The sequence below is a fragment of the Micromys minutus genome, assembly GCF_963924665.1.
Source record: "Micromys minutus genome assembly, chromosome: 4".
Taxonomy (NCBI): Eukaryota; Metazoa; Chordata; class Mammalia; order Rodentia; family Muridae; genus Micromys; species Micromys minutus.
The window spans coordinates 54,839,889-54,863,498 of NC_137973.1; the positions used below are offsets into that span (position 1 = coordinate 54,839,889).

The window sequence follows — 23,610 nt, forward strand, 5'->3', positions numbered from 1 at the left end:
AAATATTTTAGTGTGTATTTTTAAAAAAGAAAGATTATTAAATATAACACCAACATTTTCCATAATTCAGCTTAGTGTTTAATCAAATTATAGGTCATTTTTTAGTAACTTGAATCAAGGTGCAGATAAGGTTTATATACTGTAACTGATATATACACACTGACATAAGGCTTATATTCTGTAATTGATATATAGTGACATACACAGATAATTTATTGATATATAATTTACATATAATAGAATTTATGTTTCATATATCAAAACTTTAAGTTTTGACAAATGATATGTGCCCATGTTATCATTATAATAAAAGTGCTTTTTTAAAAATGATGCTTGCATCATTCTAGCCTTAAGATTTATTTATATTTTATGTATGAGTACACTGTAGCTGTCTTCAGACACACCAGAAGAGGGCTTTGGATCCCATTACAGATGGTTGTGAGCCACCATGTGGTTGCTGGGAATTGAACTCATGACCTCTGAAAGAGCAGTCAGTGCTCTTAACCACTGAGCCATCTCTCCAGCCCTGCTTGCATCATTCTAAAATTTATTCATGCTTATACTAATCCTCGATTTCTTATAGGCAATCAGTTATAATGTTTTTGACACTAAATACTAGCTTTCATATCTCTAAAGTTTCATATAAATGTAATTATGTTAATATAGTTTTTCTATACTTTTTATGTGTATGAGTGCTTTACCTGAGTATGTGTTTGTGTGCCTGTAAAGTCCAGAAGAGGGTGTTGGATTCCCTGGAACTGGGGGGATGGTTGAAAGCTGCCACGTAGGTGCAGTGAGCCCAACCCCAGTGCCTCACAAGAGCAATAAGAGCTTTGAACCAATGACCGTCTTCCCATTCCCTAGCCTAATGCTTTTCAGTTTCATTGAAGAGTTCTTGCTATGTTGTGGATACTTTTGTTAAGTTTAGTATTGCATTTTAAGACTGTACCACACTCTGTTGGCTAGTCTGTTGAGGGATGTTAGCTGTTTGCTATTTCTGAATACTTTGGAAATCTTTGTGAACAAGATTGGGATGAGTGTATTTTCAATTTTTGGGCATATATAAATGAGGAAATTTAACTAAGAAGCTGCCAGATTGTTTTCCTCTGGTTTGTGTACCTTGTATTGAAGTTACTGTTTAAATTGGAATTTTTCTTATTTATATTTCAAATGTTATCCCCTTTCCTGGTTTTCCCTGCTTTCCCCTCCAGAACCCCCCTCCCATCCCATCCCTTGAGGTCTACATCCTCAACAACATGTAATATTTTGGTTTAACCGAAATTTAAATTTTGTGATTATCAGTATCTCAATTTAGTTTAAATGTGCACTTTTTGGTTACCAAACACTATTCCAAGTCTGTATTTTCCTATCTCTTTCTATAAAGTAGTCCTTTATTACTTATTATGAGTTTACTTATTTTGTAAGAGTTTTTGGCATAATTTAGGTAAAACCTTTTGATTACATTTCCCCCCCAATTTTAGCTTGCATCTTCTAATTTAACTAGATCTTATAAGAATAAAAGTTAATTTTTATCTAGTTTGTCAGTGAGGTTTTATTTTTTTGGGGGGGGTCTGTCAGAGAAATCATTTCCTGGGGTTTTGCCTATAGTTTCAAAAAATATTTGGGAATTTTTGGGCACAGATGGTGAATATTTTAGGCTTGGCAGCTATACTGACTTAATTGCTTAACACTGTTCTTGTGAAAAGAAATTATGTATAATACATAAACATGGTTGTAATCTCAAAAATAACCTTCAAAAATTAGTTATCTGCTTCTTTTTCCCAAAATTTGAAGTGCTGTTTTAGATTTTATGTTTATATATATATATATATATATATATATATATATATATATATATATATATGTTTACCTTTCTAGTAAAATGCTATGCTGTGAATTAGGGTTGATACTCTTTTCATTGCATATGGTATCGAGTACTTATTGAAAGACTAGCTTTCCTTCTGTGAAAGCTCAGTTAATCTGTATATTTGGTTTTACGTTTGGAGTCTATTCTGTTGGTATATGTGTCACTCTGCCAGAAACCACACTACCCTAATTCTTGTGGTTGAAAAGTAAGTCTTGAAGTACAGCAGTCCTAAGTTACCCAATTAAAAAAAATGTTTTGGTCATTTCATATATTTAGCATTTTAATACAAAGTTTAAGCTCAGGCTGAGTGTAATCCTAGCACTTGTGAGGCAGAGGCAGGTAGAGCTCTGTGAATTTAAAGCCAGCTTGGTCTACATAATGAGTTCCAGAACACCTAGAGATACTTTGTGATACCCTGCCTCAAAAAGGGGGATGGAGGGGACTTAAACTTGGAAATTTCTGCAAAAAAAATTTAAAAAGAAGAAGAAAGAAGAGGAGGAGGAAGAAGAAGAAAGGTTCACAGTGATTCTTTGAAACCATATAATTTGAGGTAGAAGAACTGCCCTGAGTTCAAGACCAGAGTGGGCTACATAGTGATTGCTGGATTCTATAGTTTCATTTCTGTTGCTCTAATAAAACCTTGACTAAAAGCTACTAAGGAGAGGAAAGGATTTACTTTACTTACAATTTCATGTTACAGTCTGTCATTGAGGAAAAATCAAGGTAGCTACTAGTCACATCACACCCATAGTCGAGAGCAGAAAGATGGAGAGATCCTTGCTTGCTTCTGCCTGCCACTTTACTCTGGCTTCTCTCCTGGAGAGTTCAGGATTCCCTGTCCAGGGAATGGTACTGCCTACAGTGAGCAGGGCTTCCCAGAACAATTAACCGTCGTGACAGGCTTTTATAGAGATGTCCATAGACAAACCTTGATGAACCTGACATGGGTTACTTGAGACTCTTCCCAGGCGATTTTAAGCCATTGCAAGTTGGTCTTTAAAACTGGACTAGTGGACTGGAGAAAGGGTTCAGCTTTTAACACTGGCTGCTCTTGCAGAGGTCCTGAGTTCAATTCCCAGCAACCACATGGTGGCTCACAACCATCTGTAATGGAATCTGATGCCCTCTTCTGGTGTGTCTGAAGACAGCTGCATTGTACTTATATAAATAAAATAAATAAATCTTAAAACTATATAAAAAAACTGGACTAGTGCTAGACTACAGTGTGAAGACGTTTTAAAAAAATTTTTGAGTGTTATTCAGGAAGGTGCTATATTGTCATTTTAGCCAATTATTTGATTTCTTTGCAGTAGTGCTTTTGTTTTAAGATTTATTTTTATTTATTCATATGTGTGTTGTTAATGTACATGTGTTCAGTACTTGCAGAGGCTAGAAAACATCAGTCTCCTGGAGGTGAAGGTAGAAGCAGATATTAAGCCACTGGATATGGGTGCTGGGGACCAAACTCAGGTGTTTGCAAGAACAGTACACACTTTTTCTTCACTGCTGAGCTATCTCTCTAGCCCTGCAGTCGTGTTATATGGGTTTCAGTTTAGGGCACGTTTATTAAACTTTATCCCTGAAATGTCTTGGTTTTTTTTATGATATTGTGAATGCAATTATTTTTTAAATTTTCATTATTCAACTGTTGGTTTATAAAGTTGATTGGGTGTATTTATTAATTTATGTTCTGATCTTGTTAAGTGTAGTAGCTAATAAATTCTTCAGAGTTTTTGTTTTAGGTACACAAATTTGTCATCTCTGAGTAAAAGAGAAAGGTAAACCTCTCTTTTAATCTGAATGCATTTTTTTTTTTTTTGCTATTTTAAACTTTCATTAACAGCAGTATTTTAACCACTAGCTGTGAGGGTAGCTGTAGGTTTTAAATAAAATGCCTTTTATCAGGTTGAAGAAATTCTCTTCTATTTTAACGTTGCTAACCTTATCATGATCATGAATGGGCAAGGAATTTTGTAATTTTTCTGAATCTTTTGAAATGGTCAAGAGTTCTAGTGAGTGTTAAATTTAAATTCTGGGAACAAGCTCTTTTTGACTGATATTGTTCTATTTTATGTGTAAATACTGCATTTAAGGAATTTGATCTGTAATTTTATTGTAGCATCATTATTGGTTTTAATATTGGGAACACTGCCTCAAAAATATTTTAAAAAGATTCTTACTTCTGTTATGTGTGTGTGTGTGTGTGTGTGTGTGTGTGTGTGTGTGTGTATGTGTGTGTGTAATAATATATATATTATATATACATATTTTTTTTCTGGTTCAGGGTACTTTTATCAGTAAAACCCACTAAATTTACAGTTTTTGTCCCAGGAACTTTTAAATTAATTCATTTTTTAAAAGATTTATTATATTTGTTATAAGTACATTGTAGCTGTCTTCAGACACACCAGAAGAGGGCATCAGATCCCATTACAGATGGTTGTGAGCCACCATGTGGTTGCTGGGAATTGAACTCATGACCTCTGAAAGAGCAGTCAGTGCTCCTAACCACTGAGCAATCTCTCCAGCTCATGAATTCAATTTTTTAACATTTATAAGACTACTTAGATTTTGTTTCTCTCATTGGGTTTCTTTGGAGTTGTTCAATTTAAAGTCACTGTAAAATTTCTTTGTAGCCCTTTAGTATCTGTTGGGTCTGTCATGATGTTTCTTCTTTCACTGATATTAGTAGTTCATGTTTATTACTGTCTCTGTTTCTGTATTTCTTGGTCTAGCTAGATATTTATCAGCTTAATTATTCTTTTCAAATAACTAGCCTTTGCATTCTCTACATTATTTTCTTCACTGATTTTTGCTATTATTATTGTTGTTTATTTTGTTTTTTTTCTTGTTCTTATTATTTCCTTGACTTACTTTGATTTTAACTTACTCTTTTTTTCTAAGTTCTTAAAATAGAAGCTGGTTTGACTGATTGATTCTAGTCTCTTGAAAATAAAGCATCCCAAACTGTGTATTTCTTAGCCGCAGTTTCTACCATGTAATCTCCATCGCATGTGGAAATTTGGCCTATAGATTAAAAACATGTTTTGTAACTAACAAATATTTTGAGATTCCACATACACCTTTATGCTGTAGATTTTATTGTTACTCTTATCTAGGCCAGAAAACTTATACTACAGCATTTCAGTTACTTATTGGGACTAATAGTACAATCTCATACATGGCCTGTTTTAGTGGTTGTTCCAGGCCTGTTTGAAAAGAATGTGTATTCTGCCATTTAGGAGTAGAATTTTCTGTAAAAGTCTGTCTTGTCAAATTTGTTTTGTTTTCAGATCTAATAGTTTTTGGATTTACTGTGTTGATACTGGAAGACGAGCGCTGACATCTTAGCTGACGGTACTGTCAGAATTTGTCTCGTGGGTCTTAGATGTTACTGTGGGCACATATTCTTTTAGGATTGTTACAGCTCATGATGAAATTGCCTTTTACAATTGTCTGGTGTCATAGAACTGCTAATGCTTTCTAAGGTTAATATCTAGATGTATCTTTTTCTGTTTTTTTCTTTCAATATATATGTCTCTATAGTTCAGATCTGTTATTTTTGGCATTAGATCTTGCTGTTTTACTTCATTTGAGAATCTACTCACCTCTCCTGGCCATTTTAGTTTGAATCCTCTAGGGTATCATTCATGGCACAACTATTTTAGTAGGAAGCTACGCTTCTAGCCCACATCTTGCTTTTTCTGGGGTATATAGACTGCATTTAATGTTGTTACTGATGGCTGTTTTTTATTTGTCCTGCTTGTTAATGGTTTCTTTTTCTTACTTTCTTTTGGATTAGTTTTTAAACTTGTGTTTATGATAGCTCTCAGCTTATTAGTTACACTTTTTAACTTACACCTTCAAGTCAAACTGTTATTTCACATTTGACTCGTAAAATTTCATTTTTCTTCTTTATATCATTACCATTTATGCTAGTCCTTAATTTATTGTAAATACTACAACATAGTAAGTTTGAAGTAAAAGCTTTTTAAAGCGTGCTTGTTGTGATGTTTCATTAGGACTGAGTCAAATGAGGCATGGCCTTCCAGGATCTCCCCTTGAGTGTTCAGTATGTCCTTCTCCAGGTGTTGAGAAAACCCAAATCTCCTGCTGCCTTTGAATTCTTTGGAGTTTTGCCCTGAGTCTGTATCTTGGTATTCAGAAACAATTAAGGGATTCCCTATGCAAGTCCAAGAGTCATCCTTCCATATTTTCTTCTCCCCTGGCGATCCTACAAAGGTCTGTGCTGCACCCTGGAACTAGGATCTCTCTCTTCCTTTGCTGTGGTCGAGAAAGTGCCATTAGACAAACACTGTGGAGTTGTTAGGAGATGGATGGCTGAGCACACATCTGTAATCCGAGGGCTAGGGAGGCAGAGGCAGGTAAGTCTCTGTAGTCTTGAAGCCAGCCTGGTCAACAAAGCGAGTTCCCAAAGCTACTCAGAGAAGTCCTGCCTCAAAAAATAAATACATAATATACATAAATACATAAATACATAAAATAAATACATAAATACATAATATACATAAATACATAAATACATAAAATATACATAAATACATAAATAATACATAAATACATAATAAATAAATACATAAAATATACATAAATACATAAATACATAAAATAAATACATAAATACATAAAAGTAAACTAGGAGATGGTTGAATTTACTTTGTTGAAAGTTCAGAGATTGTAGTTTCTTTCATTGGTTTGAGATTCCATGTTTTAAATACTGCTGTCCCTTGCTTTGTATAATCTAACATTCTAACATTTGAAACCAGTGTCTGTCTTACCCCAGCCCTGTACACACTTCTCTAGGTTTTTTTTTTTTTTTTTAACTACAAGGAACAGACAAATCTGTTGTTATTTATTCCTGCATTTTATATTTTAAGAATTTCTGTTCTATTGAAATAGTGTCTCACTTGACAAACCAGGCTGGCCTCAAACTCATGGGTGTAGCTGCAAGCACCACTACCCTCTTTTAAGGCTTAAATCTAGACATTAAAAAAAAAAATGTTCTCATGTAACTTTTTTTGTTGAAAAAAAAAAACACCTGTGTTCTCACAATCCAGGTTTTGCTGAAGGCAAACTGAGATTTAATTTGACGTATTTTCTGTCTTACAGCTTATAAAGTATAAAGTAGAGTAAGATCTTGACCTTTTGAGGCTGGCTAATTCTTGAGTCCCTGTCTTGTGCATGAAGGCATTGCACATGCCCATGGCCTTTACCCACTAGATGTCAGTAGAACCCCCTTCCTCAATTGTGACAACCGAAAATGACTCCAATGTCAAATGCTTTTAGGACCATGTTCTGCTATGAAAAACATAGGCTGCTTAAACCACACAGCCTGCTTAAAGGATGTGAAAACATCTGCTTTAAAAAAATTAGTACCACTATAGATAAGAATATAATTATTCAGTCTGGTACCAAAGGCATTTTAAGGTGAATGTATAAAGTTTGTAAATTGATGCTTCATAGGGATAAATAATACACAGGTAACACAAATTACCATTTTAAAAGAGAAATGATAGAAGCCATCACATCAGAAAATAGTAGACACATAGGTAATTGTTTTGCTTTATTTTGTTTTTCAAGGCATGGTTTCTTTGTATAGTTCCAGCAGTCTTGGAGCTTACCCTGTAGACTATGCTGGCTTTGAACTCACAGAGACTTACCTGCCTCTGCCCCCTGCTTCCCCTGTGCTGGGATAAAAGGTGTGGGCTGCTGCCACCCACTCACTCCTTTCAGCTACAGGTCACGTCTTGGAAATGGTTCTCTGCAGCTTATTGAACAATCTGAGATGTTGCGTTTCTATAATAGATAAAGATAATTTTTACTTTTGATGGGAGGGCTTCATAATTTTATTATTAACCAGTAATTTTAGGTACAAAGATTACTACAGTATTGTGCTTTTTTATAGTTAATTTTATTTTTATTTGTGCCATATAAATTTACTTTAAAATATAGATCAGGAGAGATTTATGAGTCCTTTTAATTTAAAAATGGACTCATTTTTGTGAATATTTGCAAATACTATTTTTGTATGAAGAATGGTAGCTAACTTTGTTTTTAGACAATTGAAAGATTAAGATTGTAAGACAAAAGCTTCCCATAAACAGCCCTCCTTAGACTTTAAGCATCTCATATTCATTGCCCTATTCTGTGTCAGATTCTGTGGACAGCAGTTGGCTGTTTGGATGTGGGTCAGATGGTTAGAGTCAGATCTACTGTAGAAAATGTTAGAGCAATGGAGCCAAACACTTTCTTCTCTCCATGTCCCTCCTTGGCCTGCAGAGTCCTTTCTTCTGTTTGTGTCCTGCAGCTTTGAGTAGCCAGTGGTTTCATAGGTGGTTGTTCATGGCGCATTATTCTCCTGCAGTGGTGTTTAAGGAATGTTTTTTACATGTCATCAATTTTATTGCTTTTAACTTTTGATATAGCTGTATTTGAAGCTTTATGAGTATATTTTAAACAATCAAGTCTGGAAAAAAAAAAATAATGTGGAGCTAAGTTACCCAAGGACCTCTGTTCTCAACTTATCTCAGAGGCCAAACTGGTTTCAAGGGGTCTCTCCACTTTTTCCCTAGCAGTAACTAGTCTTTCTGCTGTAGCTGTTTTTCTCAAATTCCTTCTCATTTTTTATTATCTGCCTCTCTGTCTTTCCTCACCTTCCTCTCCACAGTGGTCTTTCTCCTCACACTTCTCTGTCTCTCTCCCAGTTTCTCATGCCCCTTTCTCGATACTAGTTACTTGTTTATCTTATTGTTTGGTAACATAATGAGATCCATTTTAATCAGAAAACAGTCTTCCTTTTTGTTGGGTGGGGGCGATCATGGTGGGAGCTCTGGAGCTTGGTGAGATAGGCTCTTGTGTAGCCTAGGCTGGCTTGGAACTCACTGGGTAGTGGAGACTGGCTTTGGAATCTTGACCCACCTGTCTCTGTCTCCTAAATTGTAGGGTTGTAGAAATGTGTCACTAACTGCTTACTAAGTGGAATGGCAGATACATAAAAGAGAATTTATATATTTTTTAAATACTTACAGGACGTGTGTGAGCAGCTAAGAACTACTTGGAACGCATGGAATCACATCTTACCATTTCCCCCCAGATGTGTGTTCTTAACTGTAGTTGTGCCCTCGAACCCTTTATTCTTGAGGATGCCTTTTCTCTTAGTAGTTTACTTTAAAAGTTCAGACATCATCAGTTTCAATGCTGAAACTCTTTGCTACATTTTTTCCCCAATGCAATTAAAAGGCAGTTTGGTTTTGAGGGTCCTGAGATTTTAGAGCACAAATTTGGTTTTTTGTATTTAAGGGCAGAAGGGGTACATATTTGTGACTCTTAAAATTCTACTCGAGAGCTAAAGTAACCAAGCAATTCCATGTTTATTCTTTCAAGTTAGACTAAAAGGGCTGTTTTTCTTGTAATAATTGGAAGATTTAAGTGCCTATTTTTCAGAATTTTCTCCTGACTTAATGCTTTGATTGTTGGCCCTACCATATTTACATCTTATTTTCTGGTCTCCTTGGTCCTGCTCTCTTCTTTCTTTGCTTGTTGTAAGTCTACACCTATGTTTTCTATACAACTCCCCTCACACTACCATGGATCCTTTTCCACACATTTTTTTTTTCTGTCTCTGTACTGTTCCCAAAGGCACACTTCCCATATTTCTCTGTCTCCGCTGTGTGTTGAATTCAAGAGCCCTTGTATTTTGAGGGCCCTACTGCTTTTTAAATCATTCCTTTATATCCCTTCTACCTGAGGTGAGTTTGAGAAGGCAGTTGACCAAACATGGGCCTTTGTGGAAAATCCTGCCCTTTATAAGGAGCTGAATGGTTGTCTAGTTTCGGTGTAGTTCATTCTTTTGGAAAGCTGTTGGGCTAGGTAGGCCTTGTTGCATGTTACCTGAGTGGAGCCTTCATCTTCTGCTCTTATCACTGCCGGGTTTGGCAACAGAAGATGAAAGTGGTCCAGGAAATACAGATTCTTCATCCAGGAACGCCTGTTAGTTAGCCAAATCCAGTTCTCAGATGACTTTTCCTAAGCAATTCTGTGAGGAGACCCTGTCAGACCAGAAGCGCCTACAGACCGCCACACCCTGGACTCCTCTACTTTCTCTGCGCTCTGTTCCCGCCCCTGCGAGTTTGAGCCAATGGACTGAGCTTCAGGGGTGGGGTCAGGGCGGAGCACTGCTGCAGGCAGCTGCCTCACTGCAGTGCTGGCTTGGCCCGGCATGGGGGATGGAGGCAGCCAGTTTGAGCCCTAGGCGGCACCAGCCGCCGCCAGGCTGTGGGTGTTCATCTGGAGTCGGCACGGGGGATACAGGATGGAGCCCCATGGTGAGTGTGGGCGGTGGTGCTAGTTCCCACCGAGGCTGCTGAAATGGGGTTCCCCTGAGTTGCTATCGAGTCTGGGTCCGAATATGTGACTAGTTCTCGGTGCTCGCAGACCTCACTGAGCTTAGGAACTGGTCGGACTGAGAGTACCGACCTGCAGGGGTGAGCAGATGGTATTCCAAGTAAAGCCGAGTTTACCTACCGTGAACTGAAACTTCACACTTTGTAACTCCTTTAATTCTCAGGACAGGTCCATAACCCTTGAACTCAGTTCTCACACAGGGAAGCTAAGGTTTAAAATCTGCCCAAAGTAGTAATCGACCTAGGCGCCCTTGCCCCAGAATCCGTGCTCTTGCTCTTGAGCACAGTGCTCCCTCCGGCCAACCCCGCCTGCAATTCTCACTCCAGGTCGGGTGCTCTGCCCCAAGGTATTTTAGGAGTTCCAGCGCGGGTATTGTTGGCTTCTATGTTTTGTGTTTAGGAGATATTTTTGTTTGAGCACTTCTCAGTGTCATGGTGTCTTCCCATTCTGTTTTAAAAATGTTTAGAGGTTTGATGGTTTTAATTTTAAAACATTTATGGATGCATGTGCTCAAGATTGAGAATTTTGAAGGTAGAATTCTAGTAGCTGGTGGCCGTCTCTCCTTATCAGTTTCTCACCTTTGAGAGATAACTCACCAAACACTTTTTTGGAGACAGTGTTTGTTACCTGTTAAGGCCTCTGTGACTATCTCTTGTCAGTTGTGTCTTTGTCTGACACTATCTATGTTGGCTGTCCTTTTTCGTTTCTCTCCTTCCTCTGTATGTATGAAGTCAGGCATGGGGAACGTGCACTTTGGCATTGGGTGGTTTTGGCTGGTCAGAGGAGAGCCCTCCTTGCCAGGAATGCTAGACATTCTGGAGGCGTGGGAGGCAGGGCAGCTCCCCCTCTTTTTTATTTTTATTTATTTATTTATTTTTTAGTTATCACGCTGGGTTCAGATTGCACAGAAATGAAATGTGTGTTGTATATCTTACTTTAGAAATTGTTAAGGGTAAAGCTGTTCCCATTCTGGTTTTGTAGAGTGTTTTGTTTTTTGTTTTTTGTTTTTTAAAGTGTAATTAAAGACCTTTACACTTGATTCCTGTGGGTTTTTTTTTCTATGTCTTTTAATAGATTATCACAAATTCAGAAATTATGCTGAAATAACAGATTTCTGAAATTATGCAATTTTGAAATATAAGTAGTAAAAACTAAAGTGCCGATATTTTGGGCAGTTTTACTTCCTAGTTAGCCCTCTGCTTCTGTCATATACATTTTGGAGTGTGTGGGGAGACATTTGATTGACACAAACTGCTGACATCTCGTAAAAGTCACCATTTGGGCGTTTAGGAAATCTGTATGAACTTTTTTTTTCCTACTGTTTGGTTGGATCGAGAGCCTCTTTGCCGGGCAGCAAGCACTGTCCCACTGAGCTGAGTCCATATTTGTAAAGCACATGATTTAGAGCTTAGAATCATCTTTTATATTCATTTTCTACTTTTTATAAAATTCCTTAAAACATAGATAATACAGTTTTTAATATTTATGGCTTAGAGTTGGAAGGGATGAGAATTAGTTTCACAAATATTTCTCTCAACAGTCTGTTTACACAGTTCAAACTTCACTTGGAAGCATATTCTAGGTTTCCATGAAATCAGTTAAGCTTCTGGAACTGTTTCCAGTCCTATATTTCTTGTTTACAATCTACAAACTTATGAAGCCACAGCTTATTTATTATCTAAATATGCTTAAAAACAATTTCCCACAATAAAGTGCCTAGTAATAATAGCTCACAATTACTGAGTCTTCACGCCAGGCACTGTGCTAAGAACTTTCCGTGCATCACTATCTAATTTAATTAAATTACCAGTTTCAATCTGTTATTAACTATACTTTATATTACCACTAAGCAGAGAATACTTATTTTGGCGCATGGGAAAGTAATATACAGGACCTCGCAAAGTGCATATTGTCCAGACTTTCTCATTGTCATAGTTAAATTAGAAAAGTGTGGTTTTAATTTTAAACATCTTTTCAATTGTAATGTTGCTCCTTTAAAAGTTTTAAATGTGAGAAAAATTGTAAAGATATTCTAAAAATCAGTACATTTAGCATAATGCCTATTTCATACCTTTACCCTCTGTGTTCATTGATATGTTAACAAAGTTTTTGTCTTGTCTAAAAATCAGAAGTATTTTTGAAACAGGGTTTACAACTTTGAATTGCTAATTTGACACAAATTATTCAGTTTTTTAACTCATGAATTGATTTTAAACTTGTTAATTTTTAATTTTTGAAATCATCTTTATCAGTGACTATGACTGTCTAGTTTACTAAGCTTAAAGGTGCCATAAACAACAGAAAGACTTTGTTATCAACTACAAAGGTGATAGAATTTGATAGGCTGGTTAATATCCTTCTCAGTGATATGTAAAAGATCTGCCCCAACAAGGTGCTAGAGTATTTTATTTATTTTTGTTAGTTGAAGGGGATACTTTTATATTAATGACCAAAACTTGTCCTGTTCATTTTGGGAATTACAAGGAATAATTTGAGGTTGTAAGCTAGTTTAAGCATAAAAAGTATATCTTAAATAATTTTAAATAAAAAGACATTAAATAAATGAATCTTTAAAACTATTAAATAATAATAAGGCATCATGTTTGCATAATCATAAGAAATAATAGAAATACAACTTCCAGGCCCTGCTGATGGCACACTCCCTTAATCCCAGCACTCAGAGACAGAGACAGGCAGAGTGTGAGGCCAGCCTGGTCTACAGAGTTGAGTTCTGGGACAGCCCAGGTATAAGCAAAAAATAGGAAGGATAGCAAATGGTTGTGGTCTTGATGTCAAGACTAGTTTGGACAGGGATTCATAGTTTAAGGCTTCTATTTAAACTATAGTAAATTCAGAGTGAGAATTTTAAATACTATTGGAGACTGCTCTGGTTTGGTGGTGGTGGTGGTGATTAAGGGATGCCAGTGGTACAGGAAGACTCCTTCCTTCCTTCCTTCCCTCCCTCATCTTCTCTCTCCCTCTTTTTGTCTCTTTTCTTATTGAGACAGGGTTTCTCTGCGTAGCCCTGGCTATCTTGAACTTGCTCTGTAGACCCAGCTGGACTAGAACTCAGAGATTTCCTTGCCTTTGCCTCCTGACTGCTGGGATTAAAGGTGTGTACCACCACTGCCCCTCCAGAAAGATTTCTTTAAGAAAGAAATTTTGAGCTGACAAGAGTAAGTAAATTGAGGAGGAAGGACCATCAGCTAATCTTTTTCAAGATTCTGCTCCATGGGGATCCAAGCCAGCTTCTCTGGCCTCCTGGGGCATCTGCACTCACATGTATATACATTTACATAGACACACAGAACTGAAAGTAAATAATACTAAAAATATATAAAACGAGATAGAATAAGAAAATATATACCACAGGTCCTTAGATTATGTGTTTTATGAATCCCAAAGGCATTTGTACATGTACTATATACAAAAATGACATATATCATTTTATATGTCGATGTGTATATTAGTCATGATGAATAATTGGTGCTGTGGGTTGCAGTAAAAGAGAAAAAAAGGCCTGAAAATGAAGTGTGTGTGTGGTGAAGTAGGAATCCATATTTTTTTTGTAGAGGCAGGCAGGACACCACTATCATTTTGAACTTTGCGGACCTTCACATTTACCTCTGTCCTTTTGAAAAGTATCTAGTAAAGAAGGAATACTAAAAGGCAGTTTTAGAGGTTCATGACACATATATGGAAGTAGCTAAATCCTTAAGCTATTAATATACTAGCTTAACAGAAAGTAATGGTAGTTCATTAGTATGGTAACAGTAAAAGTAAGAAGGAATATATTAGAGAATTGTAATTGGGAATCAAAAGTCTATTATGCCATGTGTGGTATGAATAAACAATGTCTCTTACATATATCAAAGATGTATTACAAGAAGCTTTCTATTATTGATTTCATGGAAGTCCTTGGTGGTTCTATCATATGAAAGTATCCAAATACTCATAGCATATTTGGAAAATGTTTTAATGATGTTTGGGCTAATCTCTGCCACCCCCTTCTTTTGGTTTTTCCAGTCAGGATTTCTCTGTGCAACCTGGCTGTTACGGCACTCACTCTGTAGACCAGGCTGGCCTTGAATTTAGAGATCCATCTGCCTCTGCCTCCAGAGTGCTGGGACTAAAGATGTGTGCCACTTATGTCCTGCTGTTTGTTTTATAGTGAGACAATGTCTTTCTACATAGTCCAGGCTGTCCTAGAATTTAATATGTGGTCTAGGCTGGCCTTGAACTCACAGAGATCTTCCTGCTTCTGTCTGGTGAGTGATAGGATTAAAGGCATATGTCACCACTGCTTGGCCCTCCTCTGTTTTCTGATTTCAAGAGATAAAACCAAAATAAGGACTTTCAGTTTTAGAACAATTGAAATAAAGATAAAAAGACAAAAAAAATTGAGTTTCAGTAAATCGGAATTAGTTGTCTTAACAGAAAACTCTTTTTATTTTGTGATCTCTTTTAATCTTCATATGAGCCTGTAAATTAATTGTAGATTACATATTTGAAAAATACTAGAGCTGAGATTAAAATACAAGTTTTTTTTTTTTTATGCCAAGTATTGCAAAAAAATTACTCTTATAATCTTATTTGTCCAGTCAAGGTGTGTGAGATTAGTAGACATTTTTAGAGCTTCTTTGAACAAAGAAATATTCTTGACAAGTTTGGATAAGCTAGATATATGTGTGTGTGTATATATGCATTCTCAGAAAATTACTCTAATTGAACTAATGTGCTGAATGGACACTTCTGTATCATTACCTCATCTCACTCTGACAGTATCTCTGGTATCGGTGTTGGCAGTGGGTTTTCCTTGAATGAGCATATCACAGTGAAGAGAGGAATTAACAGCTTGTGAGGTTACACAGTAAGTGGTAGAGGAAGATTTTGAAAATATTTCTCCCGATGTATTTCGCCTTTAGTTTTGAGGACAGTTCTGTAAAGGGAAAATGACTGTCTACTAAGTGATTTGCTTTGGAGCTGTCTTTACAATAAAAAAAGAAAAATTGTTATTGTAAGAATTAAAATAGTTATGAGCACAAATTTTAGCATTAAGTCTTATGTAGGTTTGAACTTCAGCTATCAGTTGGGATTATAGAGGCATTTCAGCCTCGAAAGCTCAGGTTCTCTGCATTGTGGGCTGAAAGAATGGTAGGAGCTGGCACATGCCAGGGTTTGCTTATCAGAGAGTTGTCAGAATTGCACACACTCAGTGGCGGCTGCTGTCAATAGTAGCTCCGTGCTTCCTTGTCTAGAACTAGAATGCTGGGGTGGGCTGAGGGCTGTTTGGGAAACTAGTGTGATACTTCTTGGCTGATGTGCTATTTTTCCCTCTCTTTGTTTCTTGTCCCCTTAAGGATTTCAGTTTTTCTGACTGTTGAATGAGAGGATGATTGCTCACAAACAGAAAAAGGCAAAGAAAAAACGTGTTTGGGCATCAGGCCAACTCTCTGCTGCTATTACAACTTCTGAAATGGGGCTCAAGTCCGTAAGTTCCAACTCCATTTTTGATCCGGAGTACATCAAGGAGCTGGTGAATGATATCAGGAAGTTCTCCCATATGTTACTATATTTGAAAGAAGCTATTCTTTCAGGTTTGTCAACTTTTCTCAGTATTCTTACTGGTAGTTTGTAAAACTTAAGTGCCAGCCTAATTATGGATCAATGTGTGTCCCATGACAAGAACAGGCCATTTTTCACTACTTAGTTTGTGACTTTCCCCTAAAATGTTAAATGCTTGCTGTGTGTTTTTGTAGTCAGATAACAGTACAATACATAATAAAAGCCTTAAATGTGAGAGAACAAGAGCACAAAAGAAAAACTAACTGTATGGAGCAGAGTTGAGTATATTTTACATTGGCTTATTTGAAAACATTGATCTAAACAGCCCTGGCACTGGTCTGTGAGAAGCGGACTAACACATGTAATTTACCTTGCTGACACTTAGGTCTAAAATTTGCTTTTCAGATTCTTGCCAAAATTAATCCAAAATGCACATCTCTGACTTAATTGGAGAACCTAAGTCTTTCAACTGTTTACTTTAATAGTGCCATCTTGAAGTCTAGCTATGGATGATTGAATGGCAGTAAAGCTAGGACTATACCCTAAACACATTATATACTCATCACACATCTCAACAAAATGACATTTACTCAGAGAAGTATAGCTTCAAAATAAAGCCTTGTTTATAACTAGGTTACTTTTAAGTTGTTTTTTTTTTTTTAAAGATTTATTTGTTTTATTTCATATATGAGAGTACACTGTTGCTCTCTTAAGACACACCAGAAGAGGGCATCAGATCCATTACAGATGGTTGTGAGCCACCATGTGGTTGCTGGGATTTGAACTCGGAACCTCTGGAAGAGCAGTCAGTGCTCTTAACCACTGTGCCATCTCTCCTTAAGTTGTTATTTTTGTTCTTTTTTTGATGTATAGTCTATTATTGGTTGATTTTTTTAAAGGTTATTTAAAATAATATTTTAGGTAATAAAGTATTTATCTCAGCTTATAGTAGAATATGTTTTCATTTGAGTTTTAGTTAATATAAGTAAATTATATTTGAATTTCTATTGTTATTTTGGGGGGAAATTTGTATGCTTTTAAATCCATATCTTGTAGAGTTATCCTTTGTTTTACAGATATAAAATGATATTAAGTTGTATCACCCTTTATCTTAAAAAAATTATGAGTTTCAATATGTAAGTAGATAATCTAGAGACTCAAAAGATTCTCACTGGTCCTCAGTGAGAAAACAGAAAGGTAGTCATAACATACAGACAGGAGAGTACTCTATTAAATAAAAGGTTCATGTCGCCTAGTGGTAGTGGCACACTCCTTTAGTTCCAGCATTCAGGAGACAGAGGTGAGCAGATTTCTCAGTTCAAGGCCAACCTGATCTACAGCCTGAGTTCCAGGACAGCCAGGGAGGGCTACACAGAGAAACCCTGTCTCAAAAGAAATAACACCAAAAAACCAAAACAAACAAAAACGTGCGTGCCTTACAAGTACGAAAAGTAGAGTTGGATGCTCAGAACCCATGTAGAAGCCAGACAGACTCAGAGGAAGGCAACCAATAATTCTTCCAGTAAAGACAGGATATTCAGGACAAGCTGGCAGGCTGGACCAACCGAGGCTGGTAAGCTGTGTTCAATAAGATACCCTCAAAGTGGAAAGAGCTCAAAGAAGATACCCAAGTTCAACTTAAGGCCTCCACACACAGCAAACTTGTGCATGTGTGCACTCACAAAAAGGAACATAAGTGTGTGAATGCCTGTGGAGCAAGAAGAGGCAGTGGAGAGAGATTGAACCTAAAGCTGAACATAGTTCAGTGTCTTTATCTTCAAGTTTTATAATGCATTTTTACAGAGTATATCCCCTTTCCCCAAGACTGATTTTTTTGTGTCTGAGTTTTATGATAAATTCTGCATTGAAGTTTCCTAAGTAAAACTATAAAACTAATTTTTGTAGTTGAAGAACTAGTGATTATCAAAAACTTCTGTATTTCTAACAGATAGGAAATATAGTCTCATTTCACGTGTTCTCTCTCTTCCCCCTACACACACACACTAGTGCAGGTGTTCTAGCTAACTCTCAATAAATGAACTCCTTAAAGAGAGGTCTGAGGCCTGAGTCCACTCTGCCTCAGGTAAGTGATAGTTTGCTGAGTCTTCTTCCAGTGCTCACACCAAGGTGAGCTTTCCCTGTAGTCTTACACAAATAGCAGGTGTGAAATTTAAAGTTTGAGATTTCTATCTACTATCATTAAGGTACATTATGAATAATTATAGGGATAAATTGTGCATCTTACATTAAGGGGCTAAAGATACTTTAATTTATATGTTTAATTGTGGATTAGAATATATGTAATATAAGGCCTAATTCAGGTTTATGGTTGCCCCCACCAGGAATAATCTATTCTGCTTTCCAAATAACAGATTCACAAATGTTCTCCTAGTTTATTTAGTATCTTTTCAAATAAAGGACTTATTTTGTTTGTGTAAGTTGTCTTGCTGGTGTGCATACTGCATGTATCAAGTGCTCACGGGTCAGAAGAAGGCATAGGATGCTCCTAGATCTGGAGCATCAGTTTTGATGGAGGTGCTGGGAACCAAGCCCAAGTCCTCTGCAAAGAGTAGCAAGTGCTCTTTCTTAACTGCCAGGCCAACTCCAGCACCGTAGGAATTTTAAAGTATGCCTTTGTAACATACCTTTGGAATCTGAGGATTTAAAAACCTAGTTACATAGAAAGAACACAGCACAAAATTCCTAGTTTTTCTGCTACTTCATGTCTGAAAGTATAGAATGACATTATAAAATATATTTGATGGAAAAACAGGTTGTGAATTGTGATTATTGTAACTTTCCTTTTATATATAAAACACAATTTTAAATTGATTTTAATCAGAGCTTACCATTACTTTGTTCTTCTAGTTCTTGTTTTGTTTTGATGTGTTGTGCTGTTTTGCTTGAGTCTTACTATGATGCTCAGATTGGCCTTTAACTAGTGTCTGTCTCTTTATTAGGCCTTTTAGTACTAGAGATGACAAGTATCCAGACTCCCCTTTTACTTTCTCCCTTCTCCCCTACCTTTACCTTTTTTGTTTTTTAATAGACAAAGATAAAAGATACAAGTTTATTATGTAAATCACATAAGCTGTCATTAATCTATAACTTCTTTAACCACATGGCAGTTTATCATAGAGATTCAGACTCTAGACATGGGTCTAGGACTTGAAGGGCTGAGGCAGGAGGATGGCAAATTTAAGGTTATGTAACAAGAGCCTATCCCAATAAAGCAGCTGCAGACTGTCAGGTAGCACCGTACCACAGCCTCATTCCACTTCTTGCTGGTTATTGCAATCCTGAACCAAGGAGGTGCTAGCAGGTCCATCACTGGATTTTCATTTATTAAATGCTTTAAGTCAGTTTTAGAGTTTGCAGGTAGGTAGTTAGTTTAAAATAAAAAATTGTACCTCAAGGTTCAAGTTGTCCTGTAAATTCAGAAGTCATTACAGCAAAAGTAGAGGTTTGCTGCTTTTAAGTTCTGACACTTTTTCTTTGTTGTTTTAGTAAAGCTGAGTTAACAAAACCATTTTTTAAATTGGCTAGTTTTTTCTTTTTTCTAATCAAGGAAAACACCATGATTTTTTTCATGTATTCGCTCAAGCATTTCCATAAAGTGTTTGCAGTATAAATACTGTGGTATTGTGTTAATGGCTAATCTGCTTTAGTCGGTAAGTTGAATGTAGCAGAAAATGGGTGAAACACTGCAGAAGTGCGTGTGCCCCGTGGATGGGAAACGCCCAGGCCTTGGGACACTGTTTGCTGTTGTGGAAAACTAGTTAAACTTGCATATATTTAACCTTTGTAGTACAAATCAAAGACAGACATTACGTCTCTAGTGTGGCTATGTTTAAAATTGCTTGGTGTTTAGTTGTACTGAATGATAGTAAATGTAAGTTGACAGATACAGAAATATTTTAATGCAATGTACTCTTATTTGATTTCCAAGTTATTTACTAATATAGAATGAAATTCAAACCTTACTATTTTTTAATTAACCAAGCTGTTATGGGACCAAGCTGTAAGTCTATCTGTCACTAAATCTGTGAAGTGTGTTTCTCTTCAAAAACATTTGTGTGGATGACTTACAGATTTACTTGTAAGGATCTTACTTGTAAGCATTCAGACAAAGGCAGTTTCATGTTTACGAGTTGATATTCACCAAAACCTTATGAGGAAGGAAAAGGGGATACTCTTATCAATTCTCTTTTACTGGTGATGAATACAAATTCCAAAAGCTAGCATGTCATTTCAAAGAAGTGGCAACCTGGGTTGGTTTTCCTAGTCTGAGTCTGTAGGTTTCTATCACACGTGGACATCTCAGCCCCTTGCTTTCCCTAATTGTACCACTGCTGTGCTACTTTTTGGTTTTGCTTACTTTGGTTTTTTGAAGGAGAGATACTTGGTGTAGCTTAAAGGAACCATTTAAACTCCTGTAAGTTCTGAGAGGTGGCCAGTTGCGTGGTAGGACAGGAGCGAGTGTCTATAAAGATAATTGGAGTCGCTGTCACTATAAGGGAAGTATGCTTGGTGTAAGTGAAACCTGTTTCCTTGGAGGTCTGCTAACTTGTGAAGTTTCTGGTGAAGTTAATTATCAGGCTATGCTAATGTCCTATTATGAATCTTTGTGGTTAGTCTTCCCTTTAGATTTTTGTTGATTTATAGACTCTTTCAAAAGTGTATATTAAATCATAGGGAACTGGAAGTAGTTAGAGCACAATTTGAGGTTTTATGAAATGTATTTTAAGTAACTACCTTTCAGTATGCTGATTAGGAACAACTTCAGTATTTGTAAGGGCTTCTTGTGTAGGAATAAAGGAAGTTCAAGTTGGCTAACCATTTATGCTGATAGTTACTGCATGTTCTACAGTATTTAAACAAAAGAAAGCAAAACAAAAGCTGTCTAGTAGGGAATATACTGCACTTAACTCTTAAAGAGAATAGTGAGTTGTGCTCTGTGATGAGGCAGCATAAGATAACAGGAGGTATATGGTAAAGAGAAATTGTTCACAGCATTACACCACAAACTCCAGAGCAGAGAAAAAAGGTCTGGGGTCTCAACTTGTCTTCCATGGACTCCTTCACTGACTTGTAATTGTTCACTAGGCCTCTCCTAAAGCAGTAGTTATTAACCTTCCTAATGCTGCCACCCTTTAGTACAGTTCTCATGCTGTGGTGACTCCAACCACAAAATTATTTTGTTACTATTATGATTTGTAATGTAAATATCTGTTTTCTGATGAGACCTGTGAAGGGATCATTAGGCTCCCAGAGGGGTCGTGGCCCACAGGTTAGGAGCTGGTATCATAAGTCTCTATTCTCCCCTAGTGGTGCTGTCCTGGGACCCCCTTTAACCGAGAGCCCTCTTGTCCTCACATTTCCTTCTTGATAGGGCTGTTAGTAAGAGAATAGTTAATGAGATGGGAGAATATTTTTGTTTCTTTATCCCAAAGATAGTTTTTCTTTATGGTTACTGTCTTTTCATTGTTTCTACAAAATATTGATGTAATTGTGAAATAACTGCCTACAATTTTTTTTTATTTTTAAAGCTATACAAATAGACATAATAAACAATAAGCATATGAATTCTGGAATTATATACTCTGGGCTCAGATTTTGGCTCCATATCATAATAAACCTGAGATAAACTTGGTATGTTTCAGTATTCTCATCTGTACAGTGTTTTGTTTCTTTTTAAACAACTATCTAATAAAAATGTAGAATGTGAAATTGGACAGTTAAATATTTTGAGACAGTATTTTTCTTTAAATTTTTTGTTTTGTTTTGTAGTAGGCAGGGCATCATTTCTCTGTGTAGCCCTGGCTGTTCTAGAACTCTGTAAACTAGGCTGGACTCAAACTCAGTGATCTCTACCCGCCTCTGCCTCTTGAGGGCTGGGATTAAAGGCTTATGTCACCACACCCAGCTAGCACCCTCCCTTTTTATAATAAGAAACATTTTGATTCAAATGATAAGTTACATGGTCACAAAGTTATGGAGGTTGTAGGTAGTCTGATCTGCACACTCTAACCAGAAGTGGACTGGGCCCAGAAGGAACACAGAACTGCTGTAACTTTTTCAGGAGTGGGTAGAAATTTAGGTTTCTTTACTGTTCAGCCAACTTTTCATCATTAACAACTAATAGAATTTTTGTAAAAAGCAAAAAATTCACTAAAAGATCTGTATATCTTATGAGTAAATTTATCCCAATTTTTAAAATGTGTAGATCCAGTGATGTTCCTTACACATGTACATGTGGGTTACTGGTATCCATCTTTCTATTTTTTTTATTGGATATTTTCTTTGCTTACATTTCAAATGTTATTCCCTTTCCTGTTTCCCCCTCTGGAATCCTCCTATCCCATCCCTCCCCGCCCCAGCTTCTATGAGAGAGTTCCCACTCCCTCCCATCTCCCCGACCTGGCATTCCCCTACACTGGTGTATTGAGCCTTTGCTGGGTCAAGGACCTCTTCCCGTTGATGCTGGATAAGGCCATCCTCAAAGCACACTTTGCACCACACACAATAATAGTGGGAGAATTAATACCCCACTCTCAATCAATGGACAGATCACGGAAACAGAAACTAAACGAAGACAAAGAGAAACTAACAAGTTATGAACCAAATGGATTTAACAAATATCTATAGAACATTTCATCCTAAAACAAGAGAATATACCTTCTTCTCAGTACCTCATGGTGCCTTCTTCAAAATTCACCATATAATCAGTCACAAAACAGGCCTCAACAGATACAAGAAGATTGAAATAACTCCATACATCCAATCAGATCACCATAGACTATAAGACTGGTATTCAGTAACATCAAAAATGACAGAAAGCCCACATACACATGGCAGCTGAACAATGCTCACTACTCAATGATAACTTGGTTAAGAAAGAAATTAAAGACTTTAGAATTTAATAAAAATGAAGGCACAACATACCCAAACTTATGGGACACAATGAAAGCAGTGGGAAGAGGAAAACTCTTAGCTCTAAATGCCTCCAAAAAGAAGCTGGGTTACTAGTTTCTAGTAACTAATAATTAATGTAGAGCATCAATTCTAATGTGGAAACAACTTTCTTTTTGTTTTGTTTTTGAGTTTGTTACCATATATATTAAGAGACATGATATGGGAATGGCCCGATTTAGTTGTCTTGAAGTCTGAAGAGTGTGTTTATGTTGCAGTAAATATTAAATATGGAATTGTCTTATCTCTTTAACTGCCTCATGGGGCCGCTTCTAGCATGTAGCCTTGCTCAAGGACTCTGTCACTCCGTCCACAAGCCCTATTCTCCACATGGCTCCCTTCCCTGGCAGTTTACTCCGCCTGCCCTAGTGCTTCTACCCCGGGTAGAATTACCCCCCCTCCCGTCATGTTTCTTTACCCCAAATCTCAACACAAACTCTCAATCCACAAACAATAAGATTACATCAATTGGACAAAGATACAAACAGCCCTTTTATATGAGATAAAAGACCTATAAGATCCTTAAAATGTTTATAACTACCTAATGCCAATTAAGTTCACCTGGATCCAGTTCATTCTTCTCGCTCTCCATCTTGGTCCTTCTCTCTCCCTTCCCCTCTCTCCACTTTCCCTTCCCCTGCCCAATCACAGGCTCTCGCCTTTATTTTACTAATTAAAATGTGAAAGTTCTGATGGAGTCACTTGAGTACGTGACTAGGAAGCCCTTCCTGGAGAAGTAGAATTAACATCAAAATACAAACGGCTGCAGGATAATCTACAAC

At 36.8% G+C, this 23,610-nt stretch overlaps 1 protein-coding gene across 4 annotated transcripts in view; it reads left to right on the top strand.

Annotated features, from left to right (window-relative positions):
- The window catches only part of ARHGAP29 (Rho GTPase activating protein 29), a 60,979-nt gene that overhangs the window by 3,115 nt on the left and 34,254 nt on the right, over positions 1-23,610 (top strand). For 2 of the 4 annotated variants that reach the window (XM_080915105.1, XM_080915107.1), the window contains exons 1-2: positions 10,106-10,212; positions 15,652-15,888. In XM_080915105.1, coding sequence (XP_080771231.1) covers positions 15,684-15,888 — 205 coding nt within the window. In that variant the 5' untranslated portion in view covers positions 10,106-10,212; positions 15,652-15,683. Of the gene's footprint in view, positions 1-10,105; positions 10,213-15,651; positions 15,889-23,610 lie in introns of those variants that run through there. The other 2 variants (XM_080915106.1, XM_080915108.1) reach the window with 2 other exon arrangements.